Source organism: Amblyomma mixtum, chromosome 2 (genome assembly GCF_055824585.1).
Source record: "Amblyomma mixtum isolate Tamu chromosome 2, ASM5582458v1, whole genome shotgun sequence".
In the NCBI taxonomy this organism is placed as follows: domain Eukaryota; kingdom Metazoa; phylum Arthropoda; class Arachnida; order Ixodida; family Ixodidae; genus Amblyomma; species Amblyomma mixtum.
In genome coordinates, this window is record NC_143013.1 from 262,858,677 (window position 1) to 262,876,508 (window position 17,832).

Sequence of the window (17,832 nt, forward strand, 5' to 3'; positions counted from 1 at the left end):
TGATCCTATGATGACAGGTGATCCTAAGATGTGATGCAATCTGCATTAGCAATACTGGCGTGGGCAACTTTACAGCATGGAACTCAGGCTTTGAGTAGGAATATTTCGAGGATTTTGTGCCACGATGGTCATACCTGGATGCAGCCTCCTTAGGGAGCCATAAATTTACATGGGCAGTGGCTAGAACCCAGCCAGCAGCTCAAATTATCCGGACTTCAAAATTAACAGGGGACAAAATAACAAGCTTTTACTGTATATCTGGTTACCCGCCCAACTTGCAGCAATGGGAAGTTTGCAGTTCTTTACGTTCTTGCTCTATGCTAGAAGTGTACACTTGTACAGTCACTACAGACCTGTCTACAGCGCTCAAACGATGCACCAGGGAGTACAGCTGTGTCATTTAGTGTGGCCCAGGGCTTGAAACAAGACTTCATTGTTGCGTGCAAATTCCCATGAATCCTGTTTAACTCATATCTTTAAAAGCTATAGCAGCGGCAATTGTAATAAATGTACAACAATGTGAACCGTTTGAGTGATCTAGGCAAGTGTACGGACGACCATACAACGTCCCTTGAGAAAAGCGGGAAATGGCACCTTAAGCAAGTGGCACTAAAATAATAACATTGTAATAGGTGCCACAGGGCTTGCACCGTCCATAATAAGTTGAAAAAGCACAAGTAGCTAGAACAGCTGGCAGTTACTTCTGCTCTATTAGAGATGAGGCCTAGAATGGGCTCTGTGTGCCAGTTACAGGCTATATGTTGACACTAAAAAGAACAAACTAAACTCAATAGAAGCCCCGCTTTTAATGGTACACTTACCTTGAGCAAAACATGAACCAGCTGTGAGACAATTTTCACTTCAACCCTGCTGGTGGTGCCTTTGCTGCCTTTGCTGCCACTGCTGTCCTCTTCGGACGGTGGCAACTCATCGGTGCAGACAAAGATAACCGCTTTGCTCAGTTCGGTGTCAACGACTTTTGAGATCCAGCAGTCCACAGGTATTGTTCGTCCCAGTGCAGCAGGAAGGTTTGGGAGTGACAGACTTGCATTAGCCACATCCTCGGACCCACACTCAAGTTGACCACCATAGGTCAGGTTGTTACACACTGCAGTGATTTCCCTGAAACACAAATAAGCTATATGTGTATATTCCATTATGTACACATATAAATAAACCCTGCCTACTCGATATCTTAATATTTAGAGCAATTCTACTGGTTGACTAACCTTATTATCTTAACTTAAAAAAAAAAAAAAAATGAGGCCACAGGCCTTAGAGGCCTAAAGATGATGAAGGTTATTTGTGAGATTCATTTCACTCAAAACTGTGAAGGTCCTAACTTAAATGTAACCAAGGACATGAGTGTTGGGGGCTAGAAGCCATACCCAATGAAACCCGAGCTTATGATTGTTGTTCGTGCTGTGTTTTATGGTACATAGACAACTAAGGCCAACATGCGTCAAGACTGAGCTTATAAATTTATGAATTTCTCAATTTTACGTACAAATATCAACACACTAAAAATAAGCCACAGTGAGTTTGTTTCTACATACAAACGGGATTTTTATTGCATAAACTTAACACTGATCACAGCATGACACATCTACAAGTTGTTCTTTACATGGCAATTGCAATTTAATCAACAAACTGCTCAAGCATGTTGGCTCCATCCCCAAACACTCTTTCTTCGTCCCTGTTCCATACTGAGCACAAGGTATGGTCATTTTGTGCATGCTAACATAGAGGTTAAGCCAAACAAAGCTCACAGCATCATGCTCTAGTATTCACTCTAACTTGTTTTTCAGAAAACATACATGCTTTTCACTTTTACATTTTCCAGCTGCTTGATTATAACATAAGCGAAGCATAAGTCATTGTTAGCTGTGTTTTTTGCAAATGGGGACAAGGACCCAATTCCTGTGTGACAAATCACAAAGGAAGACTGCGCACAAACTGAATGAAGCTGCCGCAGCCCTCTTACAGTCCAGCTTGAAAAGCTTTTAGTGGGAAAAAGGAGAAGGGTGGAAAGAAAAAACCCTACACAAAGCAGTTAACACCAGCGTAGTACCACAGTCTTGACAATGCTGGCTTTAGCAAAAGTACACTTGTGAGGCCATGCGATTGACACTATTCAGAGTTCAAGTTAATGATGAATCTAGATATCAAACATTTAAATGTTAAACCAAATTATTCAGCTGGTTATTATCTGATTCCAAGCTGAAATTCTTGACGTATGTTCACCTCCCAAAAAATGGTTCATTTCCCTAGCACAAGATAAAAGGTTTGCAACAACAGAATGCTCAGTACCTGTTCATTCGGTACTGAACGGGAAGCACAACGGTGTTCTCTGGTCGTTCCAGCCTTGCGAACAAGCTGACATCCATGCCCTTCTTTCTGATGCAGATACAAGGTACATACCAGGCAGCATGAATACAAGTGGTCAGCATCATTCAGGGTGCAAGCTCTTGAAAAACCTTGTGTCTAGCACACTATGACCTCAAATGGCATGGCACCATTGAAAAGAAAATACTCCTGAAGCCAACTCTTAAAAATTTGCTCAAATATAACAGAGACTGAATTGAGGAGAAGCTTTTTAATTCACTCGATGTTGGTGCAACCAAGGTATCAGTTTGAACAAATCAGACATTCAAATTAAGTGAGTTTGAATTGACAAAAGACATTCAGCAACCCAGGAGGATTAACCAAGGTGCAAAGCAAGAGAACAACCTTGGCCACCTGTTAAAGTTTGCCCACATACAACAGGCCATGCAACTGTTGAACAACCCCCGCAGTCCTACAACCTCGTTTTTTTTTTTTACTCTTTCCCTGTGCTACTGTACTTATAAAGAAGCCCTAACTGAGGATCACTGTCAACAACTCTGCTTGAACAAAGGCACAAACAGAACTCCTCTGCTTCTTATGAGAGTTTACAAATGAAAACATGAAGCTAATGCTAGCCGTCCGGCCAACTTGCATGAGCTGGGAAATCACTCAAGATAGGCCAACACTGTTAGAATCTTGTAGCGCAGGTAAGGTATCAAGTGACTCAATATAATGTTATAGCTAAAACTGCAAAACAGTTTCCTACTCATGGCTAGTGTCCACATGTGTATTTAGCTTGGTCTATACCACCCCACCTAATGTGACACTGACTAGCTGAACAGAACTGCTATGGAAGCATGAGTACAGATCCTCTTATCTGATTCCTGCAACCTTAAACAGGCTATGATCACTAAATGCCAGTAATATGGCGCTCTGTTCACTACGCACACCTTGTGACCCAAGAACTCAACTCAAGGCAGTCTGAATCAGCAAACCTGACTGCGTTCAAATATAATTTTCAGATCCTCCTTCCTGCAGTAATGTATGCAGGGAATACATAGGTGCAGGAAATTGGGTGATAAAATCTGCAGCATGTTTCTGCATATAGCAGTGCTTTGTCAAGGGGTAGACTTGTGCCTTACTTCCATTAGAGACCCAGAGAGAGAAGCGCTCTAGAGGTAATTAGCAAGAGGCACCATTACCACAACCCAGGCTAGATCCACTGTTTCTACTACTGACTTCCAATTATTTCTGTTTCGTACCACCCAGGGCCAGCCTACTCCTGTATAATTATTAGTTCCAAGTCCTTCAGCTAACTAAGCAAAACACAAAAGCACTCTCAGTGGAGCTACCAAAAACATGCCATTAACAACGGCTCCGTTAAGTGCACTACCCTATCTTTCTTGAAAGCTTGGTTCAAGTTGAATGCAACACCTTGTATATAAACACTGCACAAGGTGGGCATCCAAGGGGGTCGTACCTTGCATCATCGCTCTGCACAACAGGCGGCAGCTGCTGCGTGTCTCCAACAAGGACAAAAGAGTGGGCCAAAAAGAGGGGACCCAAGCAAGCAGGCTGCAAAGCCTGCGAAGCCTCGTCAACAATGCAGGCATCGAAGCGTAGCCTCTGAAGTGGGCCCTGAGCCGATCCTAGGCAGGTGCAGGCTACGACAGACTGCATGAAAAGGGGCAGCACAATCAAGACACTGAGTAGTGAGAAGTGGGTGTACCACTGCTCCGAATGTGGAAGGCCATGAGGCTGTTTTGCTTCACAACTAACCACATTAGCATACTTTAACCAGTATCCAGAGTGAACTGGATGATGCTTCAGCTGTATAGACATCAGCAGACTTGTCTAGAGCACTGTAGCGGTGTACTGGGCAACAGTCAAAGCAAAATCCCAGCAGAGCTGCTCTAATATAGGGGCAGATGCTTACGCTTTTATTGACTGCAAACGGCAGGTTTTAAATTTTGCTTCCTTCATATCGCTTAAGCATTCTGGACGAGTGTGCTCAGTTCATATCAACAAATAACGATGTGCAGATGAAGAGTGACTTATGTGAAAGAACAAAAGCAAGAACTTATCTGCACACAAAGTTTTCATATCAGCATTGTACTGAGGAGATCAAGTGGTAACACGCATGTGCCTTCCTAAACATGTTGAGGCTCCACCTTCTAATGAGGTTCGTGATGCAGAACCTCCACCATACATAACCAAGAGCTTTTTGTTTAAATTAAAGTATTCAAGCATGCAGTGACAGTTCTTAGAAACACAGTCCAAACTGTTGTAAGCTAGTACAAGCAACACCAGTGTTCTAAATCATAAAAGGAGCAGACAAGAAGAGACTATAAGCACAAACTTCCAAGTGTTTGTTCAATTGAATGAAACATGTAATTATTGCGGTTGTTTTTTTTTTGCTCAAATCTCTACTAATGGTAATTGCTTTGTTTAGTTCCATTCTTTCTGCAATAGAAATTTTTATTTATGCACCAGACACTGGTAATTGCTGCATGTTACTTCCACTTTGCATCAAACGAACAGCTGATATTAATTTTCCCCTGGGTTGTGTGTTTTGTGCAGTGTTCCATAGTGCAGGCTAAAGAACTCTACCAAGTGGCTATATTACAAGAGTAGACAGCACACAAGGCTTACTTGGTTTTCGTAAAACTGCTGCAGCTCCTGGGTAGTAGTGAAGGACGCTGTCAGGTTGTTAGCACTGTACTCTTTGAGGCTTGGGTGGGCTTTGTTGGTTGCACCTAGTCGCACAAAAGGCACGCCACGGGACTTCAGCTTTAGTAGAACGCTGTCCACCCCACTGTGCGTGTAGCTTGACAACAGGACACGCTTCTTGAGCAACACTAACGCTTGAACCAGGGCTGCAATGGTGGTTGTCTTGCCTGAAAGGCAAGCCACATGGCAGTATTTAATGCCAGGTGCTGAGATCACCGACATCCACAACCAAGCCAAGTGTTCCTGCAAACTGCATTGCTTATTATCTTAACTGATCAAGACCATGTCTTTGTCTCAAAAAAGAGTGCAGAGGACGGGGCTATGAAAGAGCCCGATATTAGTGCCAAAAACAAACTGTACATTTTGTAAGATGCTATACACTAAATGGAAAAACAAAGACAAAAGAAAGCAAACTGCAAGGCTGCAATAACAAAAAAAGGAGGTGGATACAAAAAACCACCCTTTTCTTTGTATCTTTTTGTTCATATCTGTCCCCTTCAATATCCTGTTCCATGCACAGTTTTCCGCCATGATGGAAGTACACCAAATGAGTCAACGTCACCTGTTCCTGGCATGCCTTTGAAAAGGACGTAGTCATCACTCATCAAAAACTTGAGAATGGCCCGCCGCTGATAGTTGTTGAGGGGCTTGAGCACAGCATGACAGGCCACAGCAATCTCCTTGGCCAATGTCTTCCGGTACGAGGGCATGGCTCGGTCAATGACCAGCGACCTCAGCCTGTCAGAGACAGGCTCGGCATTCATTAACCTTGCCAAGTTGGAGTAGCTGATGGTGAAGGAAGCTGATGAGAACATCTTGTCGATGCGGAATGTCTTTTCCTTCCACTCCTCATGAGAATGCATGTTCCTAAAAACAAAAAGTGGCTCTAGCACAACAAGCACAACAGAAGACTTTTCTATTTCTACTCAGTGAATAATTACTCATTAGCATCAACCCATGTGCAGCCATACGATTACAAAGGAAAGCTCTATGGAGACTTCATAGTTGAAGAAAAATCTGTCCTGGTCTGGGGTTCGCACCTGGGACCACTGCCTCACCACAGCAGTCGCTCTAACAACTGAGCTAACCGGGATGGCTAGCATATGTTAAGAGAAGAGCCAGTTGATCAACAACTCAAAGTGGTAAAGGTGTTGGTCCAGTGTTTAGGGGAACCCCCAAAGGTGAAGTAGATTTGGAACAAGGGCGTAATCTCTCATTAACATCCACCCAAGCACAGACATACTGCTACAAAAGCTACAATTTTGTTCAACACTGTCTCACCTTGCAGCACAGATTTTCAATAAACGCTGTCAGGGCCCATTGTGCAGTGTCAAAAGTGATTGCACAATGAGCGGCGGGACAATTATATACAAAAAAAGAAAAGCATCGGTTGATGGACAAGAGCATGGGCGTCCGGAGGGGGGGGCAAGGGGGGGCGGCTGCACCCCCCTGGAAAATCACTCCCTCGAACCGTGAGTGATGGCCGCACGCCAGGGGCCGTGGTGGGCTCAGCCAAAAGGGTAAAAGCAGCCCCGCTTCCACGCTTTGGGTCACATCTGCGAAATGCCGCGTCCGGGCACGCGTCTTTATGCCGTTTTCAAACCACGCCACCGTTAGCTCTGTTGAAGGCCGACCTGTTGCAGACATACAGCGGCACCGGCGAGCATGTGTTTCAAGCCGTCTTGAAATGGGTGCCTGTTTCTTTGATCTCTAGACAGATAGCGACACGGAGGCAGACAGTGCACAGTGCATCTTGTTTTCGCCTTCGTTATGCCGGCCACCGATGAATTCTTCAGGAGGGAAAGACAAATCAGCCGTGTCCACCCCCGCTTTGTCGGGCTGCTCATGGGCAAGCGGGCGATCAGTTGGCGCCGCCGCCGCTCGCTGTGCCTCCGATCCACGGGAGAGCGCAGTGCGGTAGAAGCGCCGCTATCAGAATCTTCGGCAAAGGAGATTAGCATCTTTTGTTCACGGCGACGCAGTCTCCAGAGGCGCCCCCATACCAGCGTCCCTTGCGTCTTCTCCGAAAACCAGCGCCTTTGGTCAACGCAGCCCGATGGCGCCTGCCTGGCTCGCCTGTCACCTCTGGCTGGGCCTCAAATGACAACAGCGCCCGTGTACTGTGCGAGGTCAGTGCCCGGTAAAGAGACCCAGGTGGTCGACATTATCCGGAGCTCTGTACTACTCCGTTCCTCATAACCTGAGTCGTTTTGGGGCTCTGAACCCCATAAAAACACACAAAACAAATTTTCCTACCGGAGTGGCGAGTGTCCCTTCCCCTTGGAAGTCGCACGGAAGTAAGCCCTTGCACGTGTGCGCGCCTCTGTATTTGTGCTTCGGTGTTTTTAGTGGCCGTTTGTCAACGAAGCTGAGAACAACCAAGACAGTGGACGAGAAAACTACGAGCGGCGAGCAGTGTGCGTGCGGTTGCTCGACTGTGCGGATGCGCGAGCAAGATGGAGCGAGGTGTATGAAGCTGCGAGCGTGCATTTATCTTGTAAATAAGTTTTCGTTGTATGTATAGACATCTTTTGTTTTCAACGTACGCGTTCAACCGTTTTTCCAATCAATGTGTGTGACGAGTGTACACCGAGAGCGTGTAATGACGCACAGAAATGAATTTATCACCCGTGTAATCACGCAATTCGCCCAGAAAAATCCGTGGAGTCTACAGTTGCTGTTCAAGGAAGACTGACTGAGTGACTGTAGTTGCGTGTTTGTGACCATATTGTGCTGTGTGCTGGTCATCAATCCGGGTGAGTCGAGAACCCGTATGCAGCAATACTGAGCACTCTTCTCCACGAAGTGACAGTATATTTTTGGATTTTTTATTAATTTTAATTGTTTCTTCGTTGATAAACTGCAATGTATCTCTCCTAGCCACACTTTAATTTGCTGTTTGTAATTTTTATTTCATGTGTGTATTTCACTTATTTTTTATTTATATATAAATAAATAAATTCATACCGCAAATAGTGCCTTTTTGCTACGAACATGCCCCCCCCCCCCCCCCCTCCGGCGCCAACAACCAATGGGCCCCCCCCCTGCAAAAAATTCTGCGGACGCCCTTGGACAAGAGGCAAACATGGTCAGCTGCTGCATAATACAGCTGTTCTCTTGGTATACATAATGAATAAACAAAAAAAAAGCGCTTTCTTAGTGCATCAAAGTATACAGCCCATCACACTTACACACAAAATTTTCAAACTACTGTTATTGAAGCCTACGCAAGGCTCAAATCAAATCACATGTTAGGCTTGACTGGACTCATGCACAATGTTAGGTAACCTGGCCATTGGGATGTAAGATTGCTCCACACAGCTAACTTACATTTGAAGGCGATTGGCCTACGGTGACATGATGTGCTTCAACAAGTAGCAAGAAATAATTATGACCAAGCAAAGACTTTTCTGGCAGACTGCACTGCTCTCCACTGGACTTGTCTAAGACTCAGAAACTGTCCATCTAATGTCTCTTGGAGGGTACCATAATTGATAAACAGATTCACAACAGCGCTACGGAACGAGGACAGAAGGAACACGAAAAACACAGGATGGGCGCTGTCCTGTGTTTTTCGTGTTCCTTCTGTCCTCGTTCCGTAGCGCTGTTGTGAATCTGTTTATTAAGCATGAACCAACTAGCCCACATCAGAATCCTCTTATACCATAATTGCTTCCATAAAATGATACCATAAAACTTCCTGATTAGTGGCTGCACAAGGAAAGTGAGGGGAGTTACACTTAACACTCCTAGCATATAAAAGCCTTCTCAGATTGCACTTCCCATTCTACAGGCAACATGCAGGCGCAAGATCATAAGCCTTTCTTGATATACTGCTGTCTTCTTCAGGATGTAGAACCGAAAGAGAAGATAAACCCTTTCTATCCCTATACTGCAGCAGCTCTTAGTCATCCTTCCTGATGCCGCTTCTAAAGGCTTAGTTAGCACAGAATCGGGTAGTGATCAAAGCGAAAATTTCAGTTTATAATTTCCCTAAAAATGGCAGACACTTCAGTGCACTTTGCAAATACAAATGAAAGTTGCTGATTTACACTGGCTATTTCATCTTCATCAGTTCAGACACTGGGCACGGCAGTGAGCCCATCTTACTGAGATTCATGTCAGGCCAGTTCTAATTCACGCTAAGAACCTGATGCAGTTTGGTAAAAAAAAAAAAATACGGTCGATTTTCATAGGTTAAATCCGAATTGGGTGCACTAGCACTGTGTGGCTATTGTTTTTCATTATTGCCCACTTGCCATCGAAGGTCATGTGACCTTGTGATGTCATCACAACCTGCACCTGGACGTGTTGCCCACAACCCTGTGTGCCACAAAGCAGGCTTCAGACAAACAATGGCTAAATGCAGGAGAATGGCCACTATAAGTGCTAACGCACTAAAACACAGGTAAATGACACAGCTCGCAAATAAAATAAAGTTGGTAAGCAATGGAGGCCAATTAAATGGGCACAACAAAAGGCAGTAGCGGTTATCATATTTGGAAACTAAAACAACACTCCACTTTAATTTTTCTGAAATCTTTCATTATTTTAAAATCTTGACACACATTAGCTGGGCGACCGTGCACGGTCCACCACTTACACCAGAGCTCAAATTAGCCAAGGGCAGCAAATTAAGAGCAAATTATCAGACATTTCAGCCATCATGCAGGACTAGTGTCACCTGACTTTGCCGTTTCATAGTGGTCAGCTAAAAGTCTGCCATCGTGCTCACGCCAACTGCATCTTCTAACTAGCCAAATTCCAAATGCGTCCTTGCTTCCAATCGACAGCAGCAAATACTATATAAATTAATGAAACAAAAGTATCTGCACATGTGTGTCACATTGGTTTTGGCTTCAAGTCTACTTAAATCTCAAGCATTAATCATGAAATCTAAGCTACAGAAATTGTATGGAAAATGTTTCTTAATATCTCCCATCGCCATCCAGCAGGACCCACTAAGATGCAATACAATGTGACCAGTACTGTGACCTCTCTCAAGACTGCCACCCGCCCAAGTGCAGTGAGTTGCGAATCTGGCATCAAACCTATCAACAGGTTTACTTCTTCCACCCGGCAGCCAAAGTCCAGAACGGTAAGCCATCAACAGCCGTTACTGCGAAATGCGGAAATCAAGAACGCCACGGGGCACTTACCTCTCTAGGTCCAGCATCACTTCACTGTCACTCACGGCCGCCACAGTGCCCACAGCCACTGCTACACAAGTCAGACTTTCCTGTTCACTCAAAACAATACGGTCACCCACACCAAGACCAAAGCAGTTTGTGAAGCTGTTCGCTGGGGATGGTGTGTCAGTGCACTGTCTGCCATACTGCGCCTTTCTGTGTAACGTGTGCCGAAAGGCAGTCTGTCCGTCCACATTGACAGGAAAGTTCTCCTGGGTCGGCACAAGCTGCATGTTGCTGAAGCAGAGGCCCCTATTTTCCCTGGAAATCAACCAAGCAGAGTGAGAAACAGTAAGATGGCAAGAACTCGTGACTTCATTATCGTCAATTCAAATCAGTTCAAATTCTTTGAAGCCAGAATTACTTTAGTTAACAGAAATTTGAATATCCGCATTTATTCGCGTAATGAACCCATTTTTTTCCCCGGGCAAAACTGACATCAACATTAATTAGAGAGGAGGGTTAATTATGCGAGAAAAAAAAAAGCTTCCACAGTTTTTTTTGTAGCGAGAGCTACATTACCCGCAGTCTCGCTGTTTCGCTGTGGGCCTTCGGCATCACTTGTGCGCATGCGCGAGGAGCCGAGTGACGTCACAGCTGCCAACGCTGCTCGCCTCCCAAGACGGCCGCGTGTTACCTTACGGATCACCGGACCGTCTTTCTGGCAGCCAATAAAGTTGAATAACACGTGCCGCCTTCACCACATGTCCCGTTTTTAATGTCTAACACGTAGCCATGACGATAACCAAAACAACTAGACGTAACTAGGGATATACCGTACCTCTCGCTACATATATACTGGCAATGCTGAGCTAAGCCACTGCCAATTTTTTGTGAGAGTCATATTTCATCCATGTCTGCCTGTCCGCTGTCTCGCCTGAATGAATGCTCTAAGACCAGGTGCGCAAGCCGTAACTTGCACACATTTTTGCATTTAAAATACAGGACAGCAATGAAATGCCGGCAGCAAATAGTCTAGATACATGTGCATTTATTTTAGTATGGAGGCTTTCTGGGGCACTGGCAAGGCACGCTGTTCATTACTTATGTTTCTACACGTGGTATTTTAGGTAGTAAGCCTGTACCATGTTTCAACATTTACTGACGTTGTGTTCCATGCACCTGGAAGCGAGTGGCAGTTCCTGGGGTAGTCGGAAATGAAAGCACTCTTTGTGGCTAACAGCAATGTTGATGAAATGCAGACTGCGGGCAACGTATCTATATGTTATCGTCCTTGGTGCGTCATGAAATGAATACACAAGTCACACAATAAACAAAGGTGACGTATTATAATATGAGGCGTAGAATGAGCAAAACTGGAATGCTGGTTGTATGCTATCTGTAAAATACCTTTTTTTTTTACTTTATCGAAAGCATGCTGCTACATAACCTATGACATAGTTTCAAAGCACAACAGTGCAGCATACCTCTACAGTGTTCACTTTGTTCAGCCTATGCTTTGTGGCATATAGCAGTGTGTAGCTGGGACTTCCTTTTGGTTGCTTTCGAGAAGGATAATACCGTATTAACCCGTGTAAGGGCCGCACCCTGTTTTTCTGAAGGAAATATTTCAAAAAAAAAATCCGTGTAAAGGCCGCACCCGCACGCATCTTCTGAATAGAAACTGTCAACCGAGCCTGATTTAAATTCTTCTACACTTGGTTCAGAAACAGAGCACGTATGATTTACTGGAACTGCAGCAAGAGCGAGCAAGCAGCACAGCCAAAAGACAGAACCCCAGAGTTGAGTTCGTTGTGCACTGTGTAGCGGAGATAGCCCTCTTCTTTGAACCGTTTCCCCTTGGATACTTGGTGGTCGGAGTCGGCTCTGCTATTTCTCATGTAGGCCTGCACATGCGGCTCCGAGGGGAAGTCACTGGACCTCCTACGGACTACGGATGGCATGAAACTGAGGAATGCGCTAAGAAAAGCTGAAGCTTAAAAAAAAAAAAAAGAAGTAAATTCTCAACGAAAATAATGGGGGTGGGTTCATTATGTGAGTAAATACGGTACCTTAATTAGCAAGCAACTCTGATTAAATATGAGATTGTCACTTAGATTGTCGCTAACAGTATAAAGTACACACCGAGACACTCGTAACAATGGTTTTAGCCCCCAAAATCATCGACAATGCACTTTAAGTATTGTCACTCCATAGCCCCATTTTATTCAAAGAAAAACGATTTAGCTAATGTTCTGGATATTGCAAGGAAAAAATAAACATTAATATGACATGGAAACACAGTGAGAACCGCCCCTTTTTCCTGCACACTGAGCCTGTTGTCCCTTTTGATGTCAGTAGTCAGCTAATTCAATGTTAAGTGGATGTCTCCATCTTGGCTTTTTGGGCGCAAAAATTGAATCATTCTGGATTACACCTGGAATTTAGAACAGTCTGAATGTGGATTATAACACACTGACTATACATATTAACTCAAAGTGGCTCCATTAATCCTGGTGGCATCCTGGTGCCAGGCACCAAAATGCAAACATGTATAAACAAGGAAAAAAAGAAAAGAAAGCCTGTGTACACATCACATAAAAAAAAAAGGTCAGCTTGTTAAACAACTACCTTCAAGTTTTCTGAATGCTCAAAAAGAAGTTTGCACAACATTTCGATGAGCTGTCCAGTCGACCAAAATAGCTGCAATTCCGTACCATGTGTGTCAAAAATGCAAGACTAGGCTTAGATGTTTTCCAAAACAGAAATGATCACGATAAGATAGCCAATTTTTTCAAAACTTTTTGAATGTTATCCCTGATAAAATTCTGATGGCTATATAAAAAAAGGCTTTTGAAAACAGCCTACACACGGAAGGAGAAAGCGGAATAACTCCTGCAGAGATAACAGATAACATACTGTAGAGAGTAAAATATAATGATGGTGGACACACATAAAAGAGAATCAAACACTTGACAATTGAAAACCCAGCTGAGTCTCCCACCTTTTCACGGCGTCCTCCACCCAAAAGCGGTCCTGGAGATCAAGCTTCCCGTGTTGCATCTCCACATCCAGCATGGAACACCACTCCAGGAAGTAGCGTGCATGCTCAGCTGTCAGGTGCTTTACACTCTGTTCGACAAATTCTGGCTCCGATTGCTTCCCGGGTTGTGAATCTCTTTCTTCAGTCGAGTTTCTGAACAGCGTTAAAACAACAAAACAACTTGCTCAGAACGAAAGGCAGCCTCATGAACAGTTTTTATTTGCCTCTCATAGATTACAAGCACGAACAGTGTGGCATGAAATGTGCTAATAGCCCTAGTTTACTACAGTGAACAGCCTTCAACACTCAACCTAGCTCAAGTGCATGAAAAGCCACTGAAAGACTCACGCATGCTTTTGAATTTAGGGCTACATATGAAAAGCAGTCACTTTTTTCATGTTTAATTTGCATTCCAGCACTCAGTAGCAGGACTTTTTTAAAACTATGCAACGGCAATAATGCAACTCTACCTGGTCACTTAGACTAGGCTCAACAATTTAATATGTTCATTTTGCAAATTCTTCTCAAATCCATGTACATGAATCTTGGCCCATCGAAGGGGCATTTGCTATTTATCTGACCTACTGCTGCTTTTCAAAGCCATTGAGAAATGCCTTTAACATCTGCCCTTTGCACAGGCTGTTTGAAACTTGAACATTGCCAGTATCTGATTGGTAATCCACTGATGATCAAACTCACAACACTAACCAGAAAAATGATGACAAAGGCCTTCACAATAGCAATTTCATAATTTAGAGCTATTTTTTTTTCCTTCATTTGTTTCTTAGAACGTGTCTAAGGGGGGGCCGAAGCTTGCTAATTAAGGTACCGTATTTACTCAAAAAGAAAAGGCGTTGGTGCAGCAAATGCCCAAACATCGCCACACGTGTGTTTCATATAACACACTGAGTCCCAATGCTTCAATGAGAAAAAAATACAATTTGCAAAATTTCAAGGCTTTTTAAAACGAGAGTTCACAATCATCATTCACATGAATGTATGATTGTCGAATCTTCATTCACTGAAAAGTTTTAGAATAGTGCAGTACACTTCTGTGGCCTACTATACTTGGAAGCGACTGGGGCAAGCGAAGTTGGTTCCCTGTGCAAACTGCGGAAGCACACTTCTAAGAGGGTTTCTAGTCATGCCTAGCACTGAGACAGGGCACACAAATGAATAGTTCCCTAACGCAGTCACCGCAAAGTGTGGCACTCTTCCTTTCCATCACTCTCTCCTCCTTTGGAATGCTAGTTGCCCTGAACGGTGCTGAACAATCTATGCACCACCTTCAAATTTTCCAAACAAGTTCAAAAGCCTTTTGCAGCAAACAAGTATGCCTTTCTTACATAAGCTAAATTCTAAATTGTGGAGTTAAACATCCCAAAGTGACATGTAGGCTATGAGGAACCCCTAGAGAACCCCTGGCATCTCACAGCACAAAGGCATTCTTGAATTTCATCTTCATTGATACACGAACACCACAGCTAGGATTGAAACGTGACCTTGAGATCAGCAGCCAGACATCAAAGCCATGAAGCCACCGCGGCAGGTGTGTAAAGAAGCAAGAAAAGGTTATAGATGATCACTGCATCAATGCGATTAATGCAGCAGAGTATGTGTTAGCATTAGTGTTCCCCTGATAGAGCAGCTGCTGCCGCTGATCGGTTCAAACTGTGCGAACGGGTGGTTTGATCCAGCCCATCAATCACTTACCAATATCCCTGAAGAGAAAAGTATACAACAGCTGTATCCTACCGGTACTCACCTATGGGGCAGAAACGTGGAGGCTAACAAAGAGGGTTCAGCTTAAGTTCAGAACAACGCAGCGAGCTATGGAAAGGAAAATGATAGGTGTAACGTTAAGAGATCGGAAGAGGGCAGAGTGGGTGAGGGAACAAACGCGGGTTAATGACATCTTAGTTGAAATCAAGAGGAAGAAATGGGCTTGGGCAGGGCATGTAATGCGAAGGCAAGATAACCGCTGGTCCTTAAGGGTAACGGAGTGGATTCCAAGAGAAAGCAAACGTAGCAGGGGACGGCAGAAAGTTAGGTGGGCGGATGAGATTAAGAAGTTTGTGGGGATACAGTGGCAGCAACTGGCAAAGGACAGGGTTAATTGGAGAGACATGGGAGAGGCCTTTGCCCTGCAGTGGGTGTAGTCAGGCTGATGATGATGATGATGATGACCAATCACTGTGTGCCACGCCATGCCCCCCCTCCACTCTCCCGACCCAATCAAGTAATCACAATGAGAAAAAGTTGTAGCCCCTCCACTCTCTCCCATACAGCACCCGTCACCTTGCACCCTCTTTACTGTCTTCCCTCTCCTACCCAGCCTCTGAAAGTGGAGGCTTCCCTCTGACGGATGAACGGATCTTTCCAAGATGGGGATTCTAATGGTAATGCATTAATAAAGAAAAGGAAAGAACGGAGCTTACAAAAGAAACAGAAGCAATACAAAAGGGTTAGCCCACCCGTCAACATCCTCGATCCACATCCCCACCCGATCCCCACCCACCCTCACCCTCCAGAAGCACCACCCATCACCAACCCACCTGCCTCTACGCTCCACAACGCCTCCATCCATTAGAAGCTCACTCAGCAGCAGAACGAAAAGCAGTGGCGAAATTGAATATACAAAGATGCAGTGGAAAAACCAGCTGCCCACTAGAAGCCACCTCTTTAACAGAATCCTTGTTTGATGCTCCTTCTTGAACTCCATCCCTGGTTTCGTGCTCCGTGTGGATGTTGCCAATATGAGGGGAGGAGTCACGGCACCTTTCTATGAGAATGGGCGTTCCCTACAGAGCAATCACGTGATATTTCTTCAGACACACGCTGCCACAGGAGATGGCAGAATGAGCAGGCCACCCTCTATAAAACAGGTCAAGCTTAGAACGTACTAAACACTTAGCTTATTCTTAGGAAACTAGTACTGCATAAACATGAACACAAACAAAGAAGATAACAGGACAAAGGGCTTTGTCATATTGCCTTATCTGTGTCCATGTAAATGCAGCACTGTTGTTTCCCAAAGAAGAACACATAACGACTTGTTAAACTTTCAGCCTAGCTTTAAACACTCAGCTACATGGTATACATGACAACTGCTGGTTTAAGGGGGGAAGCTGGCCTTAGAAAAAAAATTTTTGTTAATTAAGTCACAATAATGGAATCTTCAAGAAACGTATTTTTGCGTGCCAATTCTAAATACTATGCAATTTAATTTTTTGTAAAACAAGTCCTTGTGGACTTATATAATATGTCATATAACTTTTTGCCGACAGCTTTCAATAATTTTGGCTGCAGGGAACTTGCTAGGACGCATGCCATTGGCTTTCGTGACATCAAACTATGCAGTAAGCCCAAAATTATTATCCTGCCTATCATATAAGTTGAGTTACAGGGTTTTGAATTTGCCACTTCACAAACGGGGAGAAACTGATGATTTCAAAATTCACCTTCTTCACTCACCTTCAAAATTCACTCACCTTCTACAGCAGGCAGGATGATAATTTTACCCTTATTGCATAGCTTTATCTCAAGAGAAACCAATGGTATGCAATCTAACAAGTTCCTGCAGAATTCCTTTCAAACTCTCGGAAAAAGTTACCTAACATATTGCATAAGTGCGCAAGGACTTGTTGTATATAAAATTAAATTACATATTTGGAATCAGCACACAAATATGCATGTTCCCTGAAGATTTCATAGTTGGGACTTCGTCAATAAAAATTTATTTCTAAGACCCTCTTCCCCCCTTAATTTTGCAAGTCTTTAACCACATGCAGCCGACATTCTCGTCCATATTGCGCTTTACTGAGAGAGAAAGAGCAGTCAGGGACCTTCTGTAGATGGAGCAAGTGGTGGCATAGGGGCACTTGGGGCAGAAGCGCTGGTTGTCAATGGGAGCAGGCAGGGCACCAGAGACATCTGCCAGGTGGGAGGCCAGCTCGTTGCGTCTCTGGAGCAGGTCCCTGCGCTCTGCATGCCTGGACGGCACCTGCTGCATGTCCACCCCGTCACGAATGTACAGCAGGAGGCCCTCTTCCACGTCCGTGGCAAGCCGCTCCGCCATCATCATTGTATACAGGATCACCTGGTGGAGACAGGTACTGCATATTCACGCTGCTATCGTCGTCAGCTGAGCCACATCCGGTGCAAGGCGCATCCAGTGGTCTCTAAGGTAGTAAAACGAAGAAGGCACCTGTGTGCGGTGCAATGTCAGTGCATGATAAAGAACTCCAGGTGGTCAAAATTAATCCAAAGCCCTCCACTACATAGTCCCCCATAGCACATGTGTTGTTTCAGGACGTTAAATCCCACAATTGATTCAAATCACTCCCATCCAAATCACCAGGAGTCAACTAAAAATAAAGAAACATATATTCACCCCCCTCTAAAACACACTCTGCATTTAAACTATAGTGCCGCAATACGGTCGTACAGAACCCACCTAGCTGCTTTTCAAAACTCTTTTTTCCCTTGATGGATTAATATGTGGAATGGTCTTGCGGAATGCATTGTCGAAGCTCAAAATGTCAAAGAGTTTGAGAGCATTTTGGAAATGTATTACAGGCAACGGGAGAATTGACAATTGATCAT

At 44.3% G+C, this 17,832-nt stretch overlaps 1 protein-coding gene across 1 annotated transcript in view; it reads right to left on the bottom strand.

The window, feature by feature from the left end:
- The window catches only part of Dna2 (DNA replication helicase/nuclease 2), a 61,637-nt gene that overhangs the window by 28,225 nt on the left and 15,580 nt on the right, over positions 1 to 17,832 (bottom strand). The window contains exons 8-15 of the mRNA XM_089573751.1: positions 17,073 to 17,326; positions 13,189 to 13,380; positions 10,215 to 10,505; positions 5,618 to 5,922; positions 4,978 to 5,222; positions 3,806 to 3,999; positions 2,311 to 2,397; positions 822 to 1,122 (exon numbers count right to left, since the gene is read on the bottom strand). Of these exons, the coding sequence (XP_089429877.1) occupies positions 822 to 1,122; positions 2,311 to 2,397; positions 3,806 to 3,999; positions 4,978 to 5,222; positions 5,618 to 5,922; positions 10,215 to 10,505; positions 13,189 to 13,380; positions 17,073 to 17,326 (1,869 nt within the window). The remainder of the gene's footprint in view (positions 1 to 821; positions 1,123 to 2,310; positions 2,398 to 3,805; positions 4,000 to 4,977; positions 5,223 to 5,617; positions 5,923 to 10,214; positions 10,506 to 13,188; positions 13,381 to 17,072; positions 17,327 to 17,832) is intronic.